General features: G+C 41.2%; 1 protein-coding gene across 1 annotated transcript in view; it reads left to right on the forward strand.

Moving 5' to 3' along the window:
- The window catches only part of arid5b (AT-rich interaction domain 5B), a 104552-nt gene that overhangs the window by 82427 nt on the left and 6582 nt on the right, over positions 1 to 15543 (forward strand). The window contains exons 7-8 of the mRNA XM_033613151.2: positions 8434 to 8486; positions 9517 to 9614. Coding sequence (XP_033469042.1) covers positions 8434 to 8486; positions 9517 to 9614 — 151 coding nt within the window. The remainder of the gene's footprint in view (positions 1 to 8433; positions 8487 to 9516; positions 9615 to 15543) is intronic.

Raw genomic sequence — 15543 nt, forward strand, 5'->3', positions numbered from 1 at the left:
CTGGCTTTGAACTGAACAGAGAGACAACTGTAGCGTGCATGACTCCATACTGCATTAACACGAGACAACAGCAGGATCTGTTTGTTGGCTTCAAATGACCTTAGTTACCTCAGACAGTAAATATGTTGTTGTACCTTGCTACAAATGAAAGCCAGGATGACGCAGTGTCCACATTAGTGTTGACACGATACTTGAATTCCTAACTTTGATACAATACCAATAAAAACACTGATATTCTGTTCTGTTTTTGACACCAACTAAAATTGAGAGCATAAAATTACTGTTTCTATAACTAGCTATAACGTGACAGCGACAACTTTTCCTTTCTAAATAAGAAGTAGCAGAGAACAGCAGAATGACATTAACAATAAGCGAGAATGAGAAAGCATGAGAAAATGAGTATCGAAACAATTTCATATTTTCATATTTTCTTATTTTGTATTGATAAATGGAACACTAGTCCACATAGATGCCCAAATATTTACTTGCTCAATCCAGACAGTAACTGGTGGAAGATACAGGTTCACTGGAAGATAAAAAAAAAAACATTTCTTGTCTTTGGATTAATAAAAAGTGGGGCAGGTGAGGGAAAGTTAACAGGCTGACACTGGTGTCAGAGTAAAAGACACCTTTAGAAACACGTGTAAACGCACCAAAAACGTTGAAAATTTCCATGCAAAGAGGAAAAAAAACCCACATTATTTGAACTCTTGTGCCTTGAGAAGAGAAACAGAAATGTAAATTTCATATTACAGTAAGATAACAGAGTGAAACCGCGCTCTGTAAGTCATAGACGATAGTTAGATAAGCACGGGAAAACCCCAACATCTCTAACTATGTTATGCCCCCTGTTGTGATCAGAAGAGAAACCAGTAGCTGCTTTTCACCCAGTTCAAGGGCACACTGTGTTTTACCTATCCACAATATTACAGCTTTAGGGGAAGAAGTGAAAATGGCTGCCAAGTGCTGCAGGCAATACGCCCAAAATCTCTAAATTACACTGCAGTAAAAAAACACATTCAGTCTGTGGTAATAATAAACTAAAGGAATAATTGTCTGTGTTGAGAAAAATAACATCTAGCGGTTAGTAAAAGACTCTGGAGGCTTCTTGTCAGAGCCCATTTTGGCTGGCTTCTATAAGAGGAGAGAATATCTTCTCACAGTTGTCAAAGGGGTTTCCTGTGAAGGCCAAGAACGTCCTCTAACAATGTTAAAAGAACATCACATGTATGCGCGACACGTCTGCCCAAGATGAAAGATTTTCCAATATAGGTCGGATGCTTAGCTTGCACCTGGTGTGCACGGGACAGAGAGGAGAAGCATGCACGTAAACATCGTAAAGGGTGCACTCTGGTCTCTTGAAACTGTTCTCACTGAGTTTTGTTTTATGTGTTTCATCTCGATGCAAGACACATGGGAACTCTCACCTCAAACTGTGGTTTTTCAAATGTGCGTGTTTCTCAGCCTTTATTCGAGGAAAGAAATCACATTTGCATTCATGTCAAACGAGCCGAGAAAGATGTAGCCACTCAGATCAGGACGACAACATCGGCAAATTAACGAGAGGCATGAGAGGGAGAGAGATGTCCACTGGATTTAACGGTGACAGTTTATAGCACTGTAAAACTCATTACTCTAAACTATTACATGAAGGTAAGCTGTGGTCGCCTCGGCCCTGCTAACCTCACCGCGGTATTTTGACAATCCTGTCATCTTGACTGCCGACATGTTGTTGCTTAAATAGGTCATTGTGGTTGAGGGAGATATAGAGAGAGGGAGCGAGGAAGACGTAGAGAGAATTACATACCCGACATGCTTTACTTTTAGTTGGCATTTCTCGGTTTGAGCTCAGAATAAAGTCGAGGTCCACCGCGCCAACTGTTTTACATACAGTACATGCTTTGAATCTCAAAACCAGACACATCATAAGCAAGGCCCTCATTAAATGGTGAAATCATGCTGTTTAAACTTCGTCCTTGGCAGCGAGCACACATCAGCACATGTAAAGAGGAGGGAAAAAAAGGAAAACACATCATAATTAATACAACAAACCCTCAGATGTAATCAGGCGCGTTTTCATATTCTTCCCTTTAAACTTGCTACAAATGCATTAAAAGATCAAAGAGCTCGCTTTCCTGTAATGGAAATTGAAATTATGTTATTTTAGTTGTGTTTGAGTAATAATCTTTTTATGAAGTTCTCTGGAGTTTAACACAGCAACAGATGGTTGAATGATTTACCAGACGTACCCATTGCTTTGTTGGCTGCGCCACTTAAATATCCATTTGATTCACCTCCAAAAAAAAAAAAAACCCTATCTGAATCACAACATGGACTATTTATGTATATTCCTCTTCATCTCCTGGCTGCTGAGTTTCACCTGATTTTTCAAGACTCCTTACAGCCCAGCAGAGAGAGATAAACCGCCCAAATTCAGTCAATCTGCCTTTATACCTCGAATGGCTCATAACAAATTCTAAACCCAGTAATATTAATTTTGCTGGTTTAACACAGTTCCCACTTGTTTGTCTGCTTCACTCTCATGCCAAATTTATATTTCACTCCAGGGTTTGTATGCATAAAATATCTTGGAGCAAAGGTGCTGATCTGAGACTCTGCACCTGTGATAATCACAAGACAGTCAGTGTACTATAATAAAAAAGAAAAAAGGAGCAAATATGTAAAGCTGAGAGGCTGGATCCAGAGGATTCTGAGCTTGAGAACGGACATAAACAACTGCTTTATTATCAACATTTAGAGCTGCAACCATGAGCTGTGTGAAAATAATGGATGTAGCGACCGTGAGTTCACCTATTGGTTTGTGGACCCTCGTTTTAAAGCTCAAGTTTGGCATTTTTGTAGCCAGAAGTGACCGCGTTTGGATGAGAGGGTGGAGCTGTGGACGACTGAGGGGTGGATCTGACGCACAAACTGTGGTGACGCCTCACAGACAGCCTGTCACTCAAAGTGCCCTTAATTATATGTAAATGTAAGCCTTGATAAAATGTAAAAGGGTGAGTAAACCTACATAAAAATTCACATCACGTCATCAGTCCCTCATCAATTTTGCGGGCTTCGCTGGATTTTGGGGGTTGTTGTGGCCTGAAATGTCATGACATTTTCTGAAAGACATTTTTTGCAATAAAATTAAGGGGGCAAGTTAAAATTGCAAAAATAGTTGCGATGGTGTCTGGGATTTGGAGCCAATCATTATGAGCATTTAGTGTGTCTCGCAAAATTAGGGGCAGGATTAAGGCGATTAGAATTAGGGCGGTTGGGTGGGGGCTGACTGCCAATGATCAGCTGTTACTGCTGTTCGAAGCAACGCTAAAGGACCACCTCCGTTAGCTGCTCTCCTCCTGCTTTCAATGCCCACTTAGCACGTGCTAATGCAGCAACAGTGGCTAACATCAACACAAAGCTATTCCCAATCCCAGCTATCTTACACCACCTCTGAAAGGGCTCTACTCTGTCGATAAACCTGTTAAAAACCATTAGGTCATGTTAGCTGTGTGATGCTAACAGTTAGCCCCGTCACTGTGTGTGACTTTGTCCCAGACGTGGAGCTCACATGCTGATGATGAACAGAGACAAAAAGCGGGGCTGAGTGAATCAATAGGCTGCCAGCAGCTCTACGTGGAAATTATATTTTACTCATTTTAAGAACTCAAATTTGAGGTGAAGTTGCAGCAATAAGACAAAATTGCGAGGTCACGCAGAATTCATGGGGATTGGCTGAGTTTACATTAACTGTTGGGATCATGACATCCTGAGGAGCTGAGTTAGGCCTGTCATGAATGTGGAAATCAGATTAATAGACCAAAGCCGTTTGTGCATTTTAACATGGGGGTCTGTGTGTATTGACTCGCCATTGGAGCCAGCCTCAAGTGGCCATTTGAGGAACTGCAGTTTTTGGCACTTTGCTGCTTAGCTGCAGCTGACACATATCGTCTTCAGGGTTTAATCTGCTGTTTGTTTCTCTTTCACTTGTTCATTTCGTCCAATAAATGCACATTACAACTTTCTGAGGTCCAAGGTGACATCATCAAATGTCATGTTTGTCCAACCATCAGTTAAAAGCCCAAAAATATTCAGCACAATTATGTTGGTATTTACTGAAATCACTGAAATTGATTTAAAAGTACTTACCGATTATTTTACTGTCAGTCGACTAATCATTTCAGATGTAATACATGTAACAATGCTTCCTGTACATAAATGCCTCAAGATGGCTTCATTCCCTTTTATTTTTTTTTTAAGAAAAAGGAAAATGGGGCTGTAAATTACTTGAATAAACCCATTCACAGAGGCTGAATTCACACTGAATCACAGGAAATGACAGAAAATAGTTGGCTGTTATATTTGAGGAGCAGTACAGTTGGAGGGGAAAACAGTTTTGTGCTGCAGTTTATTCATGCGAGCTGCTGTCCTTCTATTTTTTATCACTTGGTTAATATTGACTTTGCTCTACAGCTGCTGCCATTGAAGTTGTGTGGCAGCAGTTAGAGGCGTTGAAAGAAATGAGAGATAGAGCGGACTGAGGAGGAATAAGACAGAAGTAGTTGTGGTTAGATTGTGTATTGTGAATGCCCTTGATCTGCAAGATTAACTGGTAACTGTGTGTGTGTGTGTGTGTGTGTGTCCCAGACGCATGTGTGCCTCAGTGCTCAGGCATCAGCATGTGATTGTGAACATCAGTTCCAATTTGTCTCCCTCTTTCAGCCTTGTTGTCTAATTGCCATGCCATCGGTGTGTCATTGAGGCTGCATTGTGTTCCTGTTTTGTCATCCTTATCTCAGTGATAATTGCCCCTGCCAAATAGAGGGGAATTAAGAAAAGAAATTGCTAATGACAAGACATCTAAGAAAAGGCATGTTCTCTCATTTCCTTTATCTGTTCTGTTCCCTCCCAGTCCCGTGTGCTATTGTGGTAATTACAGTCGATGCATAACAAGCTAGTTAAATAGACCATCTTTCTGTTTCTACAGTCAGAAAGCACAATACGCCGGAGTGCTCAGTTCAAACAGAAAAACCTACCCAGCTCCCTTTGTTATTCCACCCGTGCATTGACAACGGTAGCAGAGAGGAGGGAAGGAAAAAATCAATGCTGTCAAATGCGGAGATAGGAAAATGTCATTTTGACAAATGCAAGGCTTTGTGTACGCACAGATTGAATTTTGATGGATTTCTCCCCAGGCGAGGCCTCCTTTTCTTATTTATAGGCCTTCATATAAAAATGTTAAACAATGATGTTACAGAAAGCAAATACAAATGTCATTGGCACAAAAAGTCCCCCAATGAACTTGTGGTTCTTTGTTTGTGGGAAGCATTTTCTTTCAAAGACAGACAGCCATTTGAAGTCTTTCTGAAAGCTTACACGGCTATTTTTAGGAAAATGTTACACAAGACTTGTATTTCGATATGGCCTGTCACGGGGCATTTGCATGGGGAAATCAATGCAAATGAATTTGCATTAGTTCAAACAGAAGTTTGAGCATATTGCCAAGCGTTTGATGCTCGTAATGGTTTTCATTCATACCTGCAGGCTGTGGCTGAGGGTTAACAAATCTCTTTGTCAGGATGAAGCATATGCTGTATTTTATCACATAGCGGTGATTGTACAAGTACTCAATATTCATTTGCATCCTTTCAGCTGAAGTGCAGCGTTGCTTTGTGTGAAAATGATAAAAAGCTGTGTTCATTTTGTCAGTCCAGGAATATGTAATTACTACACTCCTGTGAGATGTTCCCAGTGTTTTTGTTTATTTTGAGCACATCACAGTCACAGTCCTCTTGGTTTATTGTTCATTTTGTTCACCAGTGTGTCTTTGTAAATGTCTCTATGCACTTCACTGCAATTTGCACTGTGAGGTTTGATGCTGAAGTGGATTTCGTTGAACTGATACTTAATGTGTGCGCTGATAATGAAGGTGAATTTAATCTAATTTCACAGCTACTTACTTTGTAGACTACAAATACATCATCAGCTTATGAAATATGATGCATTGTTGCAGATCAACTACAAAACAGTACGCAGACAATGTTAAATTATTTCCACCATGATCAACTACAACTTTTAAAGGCAGAATAAATTGCGGTTTGTAAATGCAACATTCAGAGTTGGTCCCTCCTCCCTGGCTCAACAGCTCCTCTTAGACGCGTGCTTATGATCTGCCACCTGGTTGCTAGGTTGTTATTAAGTCCCGCCCTCACACCTTGTGTGCTGTTTTTGGCTGGGGGCTACACACCACTGCCCAAAAGTTGACACCCAGAAATGCCAGACACAGCAAAATAAGAAAACACCAAAAAGCCCTTGAACTAGTATGACCTCATGGATCAGTGGTTCCCAACTGTTGGGTCACGGATCCATTCTGAATGGACCGCAAGTAACTGTCAGACACACTTTATTTTGAAGTAAAGCAAATTTCCTGGCACAGAGCTTTCATTTTGAAGTGCCATTTCCTGTTGTGATTAAAGGACAGATATTTGACAGAAAGAGCAAACTAACTCAATGACATGGCCAAACGAAAGTATAATGCTGAATATATTAAACTGTGTGGACCTTGAACTAATGACTAAGAAGAAATCTGGAACCCGTTGCTGGACCAGTTGGGAACCACTGTCATCGGTCGCATGTTATACCCTCAATTAAGACCCACGGGAGCGTTTCCTAAATAATCACAGCTACCAGTCGACAACAGAATAGCTTGAATCCCAGCTGGCCACCGAAGTCAGTAGATATTGATATTTGGTTGAATTTAGGTTGTGAAGTTAGGTGACCAAAATTCAATGTCAGTGCAGCATCTAATGCTAACACTAATTCAGTGTAGAAGACAAATGTCAGATAACATTAATATTTTGTTGGTTTTAAGTTGTGTTGTGAAGTAACCAAAACCCAACGTCTTTCAAACATCTCATACCAACATCATTTTAATGTAGAATAACGACATTTAGCCGTAAGGTATAAAGAACAAAACCAAATGTCTACAAAATGTCGCAATGTTAACGTCCAAACATCATGAAATGAAAAAGTCATTAGACATTTAAACTATCCTCAACCCGATTTTATTCCAACCAAAATTTATCATCTGTCAGACATAAGAGTCCATCGTCTTTCTGACATCATATTGGCATCAGGTGGCAGCTGGGATATATGACCAACAGCTGCAATTTTAAATGTGTGATTAATGTGAAATGGTCACAGTTGCATAAAAACTACTTGGTTAGGTTTAGAAAATATATCCAAAAAAAGAGCCTTATATCTCAGCTTATCAATAAATATAAGCTGTTTGCATTTAGTGCTATCATACTTCCTCCTTGACTAATGTTGCGTTCACATGGAATCAGGTAGACGGCAGATGGAGACCAGCTCCTGGTTAGCACGCAAAACAAACAGTCCTACGAAATGGCAGGAGAGTAAGACAAGACATATATTAGATTAAATGATTTCACGCACATTATTTTATGTAATTTCTTTAGTAATGTCCAGATTGTCTGTGTTTTCACCTATGAAGCATTGGGTTGTATATTCCATCCGTGAAATATTTCTGCAGGCCTCACTTCATTTTACCGTCCTGCTCTTGTCCACTCAATCTAAATCTGGTTTGCCATCTACCGTCTCCCTACATAATAAATAATTATGAACTATTATACTTGCATTTGAAAAAAAAAAAGAAAATATATCATGGTTGGGCTTCAAATAAGAACATTTGTTACTAAGGTAATCTATTACATATTATGTTATATTAATAAATAACTAAACCTTAACTAAACCTTCCACATGAGACATGAACACCGATCTCCTGGATGAAAGTCCTGTGTTTGTTTGACTCATCCACCTTTTCTCCTATACTACATCGCCTGACTTCCTCCCTTGGTCCCAACATAAGCAGTACTTCCACTAGAGGTCGTCGCCTAAAAATAAACATAAATATTTGTCATGACTGCTGTTTGTACAATTGGTCTATGTGGTCGCACTTTGGAGGAGGAAAGTCTCGGAAATACAGGCCAAGGACGGAGTCTGCAGAATCTGACACACACTTAACAGTTGGTCATAAGCGATGATGGAGAGAGATTTCTTTTTGGATGAGTCTATACGTCGTTTATTTGGAAAATCCTCCTCATTCTGCCCTTAAATGCTACCTACGTGTTTATGCATCAGTACGTAATATATATTAATATAACAGTCTGAAAGGGGCCACTCTGGAAAATGAGTATGTCTACTTCTGATATTTAAGTACATTTGCTGGTAATACTTAAATGAAGGGACTTTAACTCATAAATGAGTATTTTTACTGCTTTTACTTAACTAAAGGGTCTAAATACTTCCTCCAGCACTGTACTTATCTCCCTCTCTCCGGTGTAATGACTAGATGTGACGTCATGTGTTTCAGCTCAGTTCCTGACTGCCTTGTTTGTCTTCTGTCTCCCACAGTCAACCTTTGGACTATGTTTCAAGCTGCTCAGAAACTCGGAGGATATGAGTTGGTAAGTATTCACATATGTGGCGATTTATTCCTTGTCGTTCGTCAAAGTCCCTCCCGTCTTTCCTCCCATTCTGTTCTCCTTCCCCCTATTATCTCCTCCTCTCTCCCTACCTTCCTCCCTCTCTTCTCTTTTTCTGCCCTCCTTTTGCCCCTTGAGGTCAGTCACCATTTTCCCAAGAAGAAAGAAAGTCTTGCTCAGAGCCACATTTAGCAAAAATGATGCCGTTGTTTCAAAACCCCCTTTTGAGTGGAAAACACATGTTCCTCTGCTCTGCGCTGGTCAGAAGGAAATTGGTCGAATCGCTCATTTTTTCCCCATGTTGGAGATGAAGTAAAATGCACATATATACCCACGTGCACCGCACGCACGCACACACACAACCAAAGTGAGTCAGAAGTGAGTACGTATGAGGCAGAGGCATTTAACTTGGCAGCCCCACCTGCCGTTTATTCATTCACTATTCATGTGCGACGTGTTTCCAAAGTGAAGTCAATGTTTGATTGTTAAGTCGTCAAAGTGTGTTGCTCATGCCTGTTTCTTCATTAGCTAGCTGGTTTAATGTCATCCTAACAGACAGCCAGACCAGACCATAAACAGGATACAGCTCATATAATTGGGGCTCATATCCTTTTTAAAACCCTCATATCTGCAGCTGATTATCTCACGTTTCATGTCGAGGCTTTGTTAGCTCTGTGGCAGCTTGGAGTTTTGCGTTTTGTGTTGTAGCCCGTCATCTGTTATGGGATAAGGGGTTATAGCAGGAACAACTGACTGCATGATGTTAACAGAGCTTATTATGTTAGAGAATTGAGTGTTGAGGATTCAATAACTGGAACATCATGACTCAGTTACTCCCCAAGACCTCAAAAATGATGTCAACCACTTATGTTTTTCTCTTTGTTTTTTTTTTTTATTCTCTCATATTTTTTCAATTTCCCTCACTCTACATTAATCTCATTGTCGTCCTTTGTCTTCCCCTCTGTCTTCTCCTCTTTGTCTTATCACTTTGTCTCTTCATCCATCCCTGCAGATCACAGTGCGCAGACAGTGGAAGCATGTATATGATGAATTGGGCGGGAACCCCAGCAGCACAAGTGCCGCCACGTGTACACGGAGACACTACGAGAGGTGAGTTATCATGTTGGGCTGTTATATATGACACATTATGCATGCACACATGGAACGGTTTGCATCGCCTGAAGTGCGTAAACTCCCTCGCAGCTGCATCAAATATGATTTCACAATGCTTTATTCATAACATCGGGAAACTACAAGACAAAAAATGATCTCATTCAGGGGGAAGTCAATGCACTTACACATATAGGAAGTATAGTCTGAACTGCTAGGGTGTGCAGTTATAATAGGATTAACAACTGCATTCCTTATGGACTTAAATCAATTCATGATGAGATGAGATTTTTTTTAGGATTAATTGATTAGTTGTGTGCCACTATGGAACCAATTATGCAGCGAAACTCCACCCAAGCTGCTCTACAAGAAGGCTAAGGAGGATTTAAAAGCTGAAAATGACTGCAAAGTTTTGAATTATTAAGCGACCTACATGGATGCACATATATACAGTAACTACCCTCTCCACTGTATATGCATCGCGAGCGCACGGAGCTGCAAGATATAAATGAAAAACACCAGTTTAATGTATTCATCTAATCATTCAGTCAGATACTGCAGCATTTTGAACCGCCACATTATAATCACTCAGATGGTATTACCAAACCAAAGCAAGCATATGAATATGATCCTGGGGGAGCTGTGAGGGTATTATGCAGGGCTGCTTGCACACACTCTCGCACACCCACACAAACATGCACACACGCCCACTTTCCCAAGGTTAAACAAATGCCAAATACGATCTTCCCAACAAGAGATAACCAGTCGCTCATGAGGCAGGTCATTCCTGCGGGCCGGCGACCCTCTCCACATCCCTCCGGCTGCTGCAGGTTCATGCATCAGCACAGCTCAGGCACACACACACACACACATATACACACACACACACACACACACACACACCTGTCAGTAATACAGCAATATGCCAGCAGTACCATTTGAGGGAGCCGGGCAGCTTCATATTGTGTCAAGATTGCATGCTGTAAGCGAATTTGCAAGCACAGGCAGGCAGCGGCGACCGAGAGGTTTTCCAGGAAATTTGTGAAACCATAGGTGTGAGAGTGTATTGTTCAGTGTGTTGTATTTGTACACAAGTTGACAACATGAATGTTTAGCTGAGGGTGCTTTCTGTGTTTATGCTGCATTCTTACTTCTGCCTCACACAGGGAAATGTTTTAAAGGAGGAGGAGGAGTTCCTTATTTATACTAATAATAGATAGGACTTTGAGCACCTGGTGTCAGAGACGATGCTGGCCAAATATTGTTTTATTGCAAGGGTCAGAATTTGTCTTTGATGCTTGCTTTGTGAAATCAGTGTGATGTGCCTCTGCCAGGAAATGACTTTGAAGCCAGATGTGAAAAGCTACGTCAGTTTATAAGGTGTAAATAGGGTCGTAGGAAGACAGGCGGGGTAGGGGAAGCGCTGAGGTGTGACTGCTGCTGCGCTGGCCTTTCCCTCTCCAGCCACCGAGAAGCAGCTGAGAGAAAATAATGCTGAATCAATACAAAGCAATAATATCCACGCACTGCAGTGAATATCAGGCTGACAGAGGGAGAAGGTGTAAGAGGGAGGGGCGGAGGTGATGGGGCATGTGTGTGTGTGAGAGCGAGAGAGGAAGGAGAGAGAGATCAGCTGAAGCTGAGCGAGTTTCCATTCAGGGGAATAATTTTAGCTGAGCCTCGGTGTTTGGGCTGCTTGGAGGGCAATTAGCTTCATTGTATTAACTCAGCAAACACGGCCATTCTCTCCGCATGATGAATGAGGCTGTTTGTGGGCTCGCTGAAGTGTGTGTTTGTTCCCCAGAGGCGTCTTTGTTTCCACCTTTAATCATTAGTCAATGTGCTACAGAAATATAATTCACAGGGAAGAATGTACGGCGTACAAACTGGAACAACACTTAAGTTTTCCTCTCCTCTCAGAAGGATCACTTCTGATTTGTCTCAGCGGGCCAAAGTACAGTAGAGCAGGAAATATAAAGTCTCAAGCCGGTGGGAAGAAAGGAAACAATATTTCAGGACATAATTGCTTTAAATTAAGTGGATATTTTTGGCTGTCTTGGTGCTATGTGGGTTAAAGACTGTGGATATCCACAAGCATTCAGCTCTCGTTTTAAATTATACACATTATCCCTTTACGGCCCTAATGGTAAAATCATATGAAATGGTTTCCTAGGAGATGTTATTGTGAAAGATGGAGCCAGGGGCATAATCACTATATTTATGCTGTCCAGGAGCAGGTGGTAATCACTGGTAGTAATGGAGTTACATTGCTGGAATTGAACAGGAGATAACCTCGACTAATTGTAATTTTCAAAGTTACTGTTTTTTAGTCGCTGAGCACCGTTCATTAGCGCGCAGGGGAAAATCAATGCAGAAATGTCCAAGCCAAGGTCTGCTGCTGCAGCTACGGGGAAGCTTTAATGATATTTATTTAAACCGTTTCCCGAGATTAGCTGTCAGGGCCCAGCGCTCTGAATTAAAAATGAGGTCATGAAAAAGATGGCATCAATAACCTTGAAATAGACTGCCTTTTGCTTCTGTGCTGTGCCATTTTCTCCGTGCCCCCCCTCCTCTCCTCTCTCTCTCTCTCTCTCTCTCTCTCTCTCTCTCTCTCTCTCTCTCTCTCTCTCCCACTCCCTGCCTTGCACTTCATGCTGTTTCTTTCATTATACAGGTCAGCGCCTTTTAACAGCTCCTACATATTTAATCTTCCTGGTTTCCTACGTGATCTCTTGTTACAGAAACATCACATTTCACTATCTCTGTTCATTTCTGCCTGTTACAGATTTTTAATACCTCGCCATGCCTTGGCACTCTAATGTAATTGCACAACGGGGTTGGTATTGGGGTGGGAGGGGGGGTTTTTGGAGGGGAGGGGAGGGGGGGGGGGGTATCCATGGCAACAGAGAAGCAATTTAGAATCATTTGCTATTTAAAAACTCTGAGGTTTTTGGGCAATAGCGGAGAGAGCGCAGATGAGGGGTTTTGGATTAGATCATTTCATCTTTAAAGTATTAGATGTTTGCCAGATGTACTGTACATGCAGTCTGAGGCCTGCCTGTGAAATATTCTCAAATGCAGATATGTTCTTCTTTCAAGACGGATGCACGCCTGTTCCAATTTTAGTCGACTAGATGTTTTATTGATTCCGCCTTTATTCATTCCTCCTGGTATCGATGTTCCTCTGCATTCACTAAAGCTGCTCTCCAGCTATAAAAATACATGTGTTGCTCATAATTATTAGGCAACCTTGAGCCAGTCTCCACTCAGAGAATTATAATAGAATAGAGTTCAGATTTGGGGGAAGAGAGAGGAGACAGGAGTGTTGTTTTAATTTCATTCTGCTAGATGCTCAGTATCTTGCACTCGTCAGCATCTCCCTGCATTGTCCTTGCTGTATTGCAGATACATCAAATGTGGCGCATTACACTTTAGCTTGGCTCGTCTAATACTGAAACACAGATTTCAATTACTCTGGTCTCTTGTTCTAAAGCAGAGGGATTACAATAAGAGGTGGTGGTGGTGGGAGGGAGGGAGTATCACCTCCACGTCCTGCCTGCTTTTTATTCCCCAACCTGAGAGAAGCAGGGAGAGAAACTGGTTTTAATGAGCAAGCAAAAATGATTCAATATTAAGAAATATGGCAGGAGAGGAAGGGCAGAGGAGCTGCAATATGAGAACACAGTTGCATATTGTCTGTCAGCATTCCTTAACACCATAAACAATGTCTCAACATGTTGTCTGCATCAAAAGCCACATTCTTTGTACATGCATGACTGTGAAGCTGAAATCCACATTCAGTGGGACTGCAGCCAGAGAGCTGCATGTTCTTTACACTAAAATAGCAGGAAGCTATTTTAACCTCTGAGAGCTCTCCACAAGACAAAATGCTTCGTTGAGCATTCAGTGATAAAACCCCTTTTTTTTTCTTTTGCTGCGATCTAACAAATCACAATATTGGATGATTTCTTTATGCGTGGAATTTAATGAAAAGGTCCAAGGTTTCTTTCCCTAGTGGCGATGAGGAATCACAAATTACGCCACTGACGTGTGACAGGCAATCGACTGTATGAGAATCTATTCAAGTCTACTGAGATTAATAACTAGTTCAGTGTAGCAAATTAAATTAATGACGTTCTCGCAGAGATTTCGGTCCACTGTCGGGCAGCAAGAGGGAACATATGCTGTGTATTTTTGGAAATTAATACTTGAGTGTGTCTTTATGCAGAGACGAGCACACATTTATTTTAAACAGTTAGCACTCTTGGCTCACACCTGCTATGGCGAACATTTACCGCGAGCTGCAGCGGCAGCAGCTAATGAGAGCAAACCCCGGGGGAACAGTAGAGGTCATTTTAAATCTGGTATTTTCAGACTTGACAAAGGACTTAAGTTTTTCATACATTCCTGCGCTGCCCTCCTGTTTTAACTGCATGAATGAGGGTCACCTCAAGTGGTTTGGCTTCGAGACAAAAGAGGGGCTTTGAGGCATGAATCCAAAGCAGAGGGACCGGCTACAATGTGTGTTTATCCCTCTGCTGGCATCCTGTCTCCCTCTTTCTCCACAGCAGTTATTGTTTTGCGACGATGCTTAATCATTGCATTTAGATTCGATAAAGATTTGATTTTATCTCCTTTATTTTATTCTCTTTTCCTCACATGCTTGTAAAAGTAAGTCATTTTCTTTCCTCCAAATCTCTCTACAGCCCCGGGGGTTTGTCCACCAGCTCTTTAAATAGTTTCTTTTCTCTTTTTTTCAAGGCATGAAGCAGCTCTTGTGATCTTAACACCAGTTAAAATTAATTTCAGCACGGATGGGAGGGAAATTGTTGAAATGGAACAGCCCACAGGCTTTTTCCACTTATTTGGTGACTTAGGCATTTCTTGGATTCTAGCATGCTGCTTGTTCCTGTAACACAAAACTCAGATGAGAGCAGCACATTGCTGGTAAAGTCACCTTGTTTTTGCCAAGTTGTGTTTTTTGTGGGGGGAGGTGCTTTGTGTGCAATCCATTATTTCAAAGGCACAGACATGCTTACTTGACAGTGGTGGTTTGATGTTTTTCTTCACACTGCTATTGATCCCACACAGATATAATGCATCATATAGAAGAACACGAGGCAGTATTTTTAAACTTAATTACATCTTCTGTGCCTCTTCAATGTTTAATGTCCACATTGCATATTTTAGTTGCTTGTTATCAACGTGGAAAATGGCTGCTTAAACAAAAGGCGTGTGATAAATTGGCATGAGAGGAAGTTAAGTATTTATTGACCTCATAAAAATGTTGCCTCTCCTGCCTTAATGAAATTCCTTCCTGGAATCTGTCAGTGCAGCACACGCCCCCCAGTGGCTCAAATTATGAACTGCACCTTGGCTTTCTTTCAACTAATGCAGTGGCTGCCAAGCTCAACCCTTCCCCTTCCTCCAAGGAAATTGCTACTTATATAAGTGGTATTGTATTATGAGTGCTATATTACATGATCATGACTAAGTTATATATACACTGCTTGAAATTACTCCAGTTCACACTGAGGGCTCTATTATGATTTTACCATTCTTTTTTTTTACCAGGAGTTAAAAATGGAAATGAAGGAGAGAGTGCCCCGCAGCCTGAATGCTCTCTGCTTATTCAGCCATTTCTGTGAATTTACATAAAACTGTAAATGCTCTCTGAATTAAAAGTCCCACTTGTAGGACGGATTGTTTTTATAGGCTGCAGTTTCTGATAAATCATGTTATATTTATTAAGCGTAGCAAAGCAAATAATTCTGACAGTGTGTGGAACTTCCTGAGACTGATTTTTTGGTTTTCTTAGTTTCTCCTCAGTTATCTCAGCCTTTCCATTTGGAACTATTTAAGGCTCCAGTAATTTCCCGGGCTCAGCTCTTACATTATCCGGGCCTGTGACACCCCACCCCCACCCCAT

Source organism: Epinephelus lanceolatus, chromosome 17 (genome assembly GCF_041903045.1).
Source record: "Epinephelus lanceolatus isolate andai-2023 chromosome 17, ASM4190304v1, whole genome shotgun sequence".
NCBI lineage: Eukaryota > Metazoa > Chordata > Actinopteri > Perciformes > Serranidae > Epinephelus > Epinephelus lanceolatus.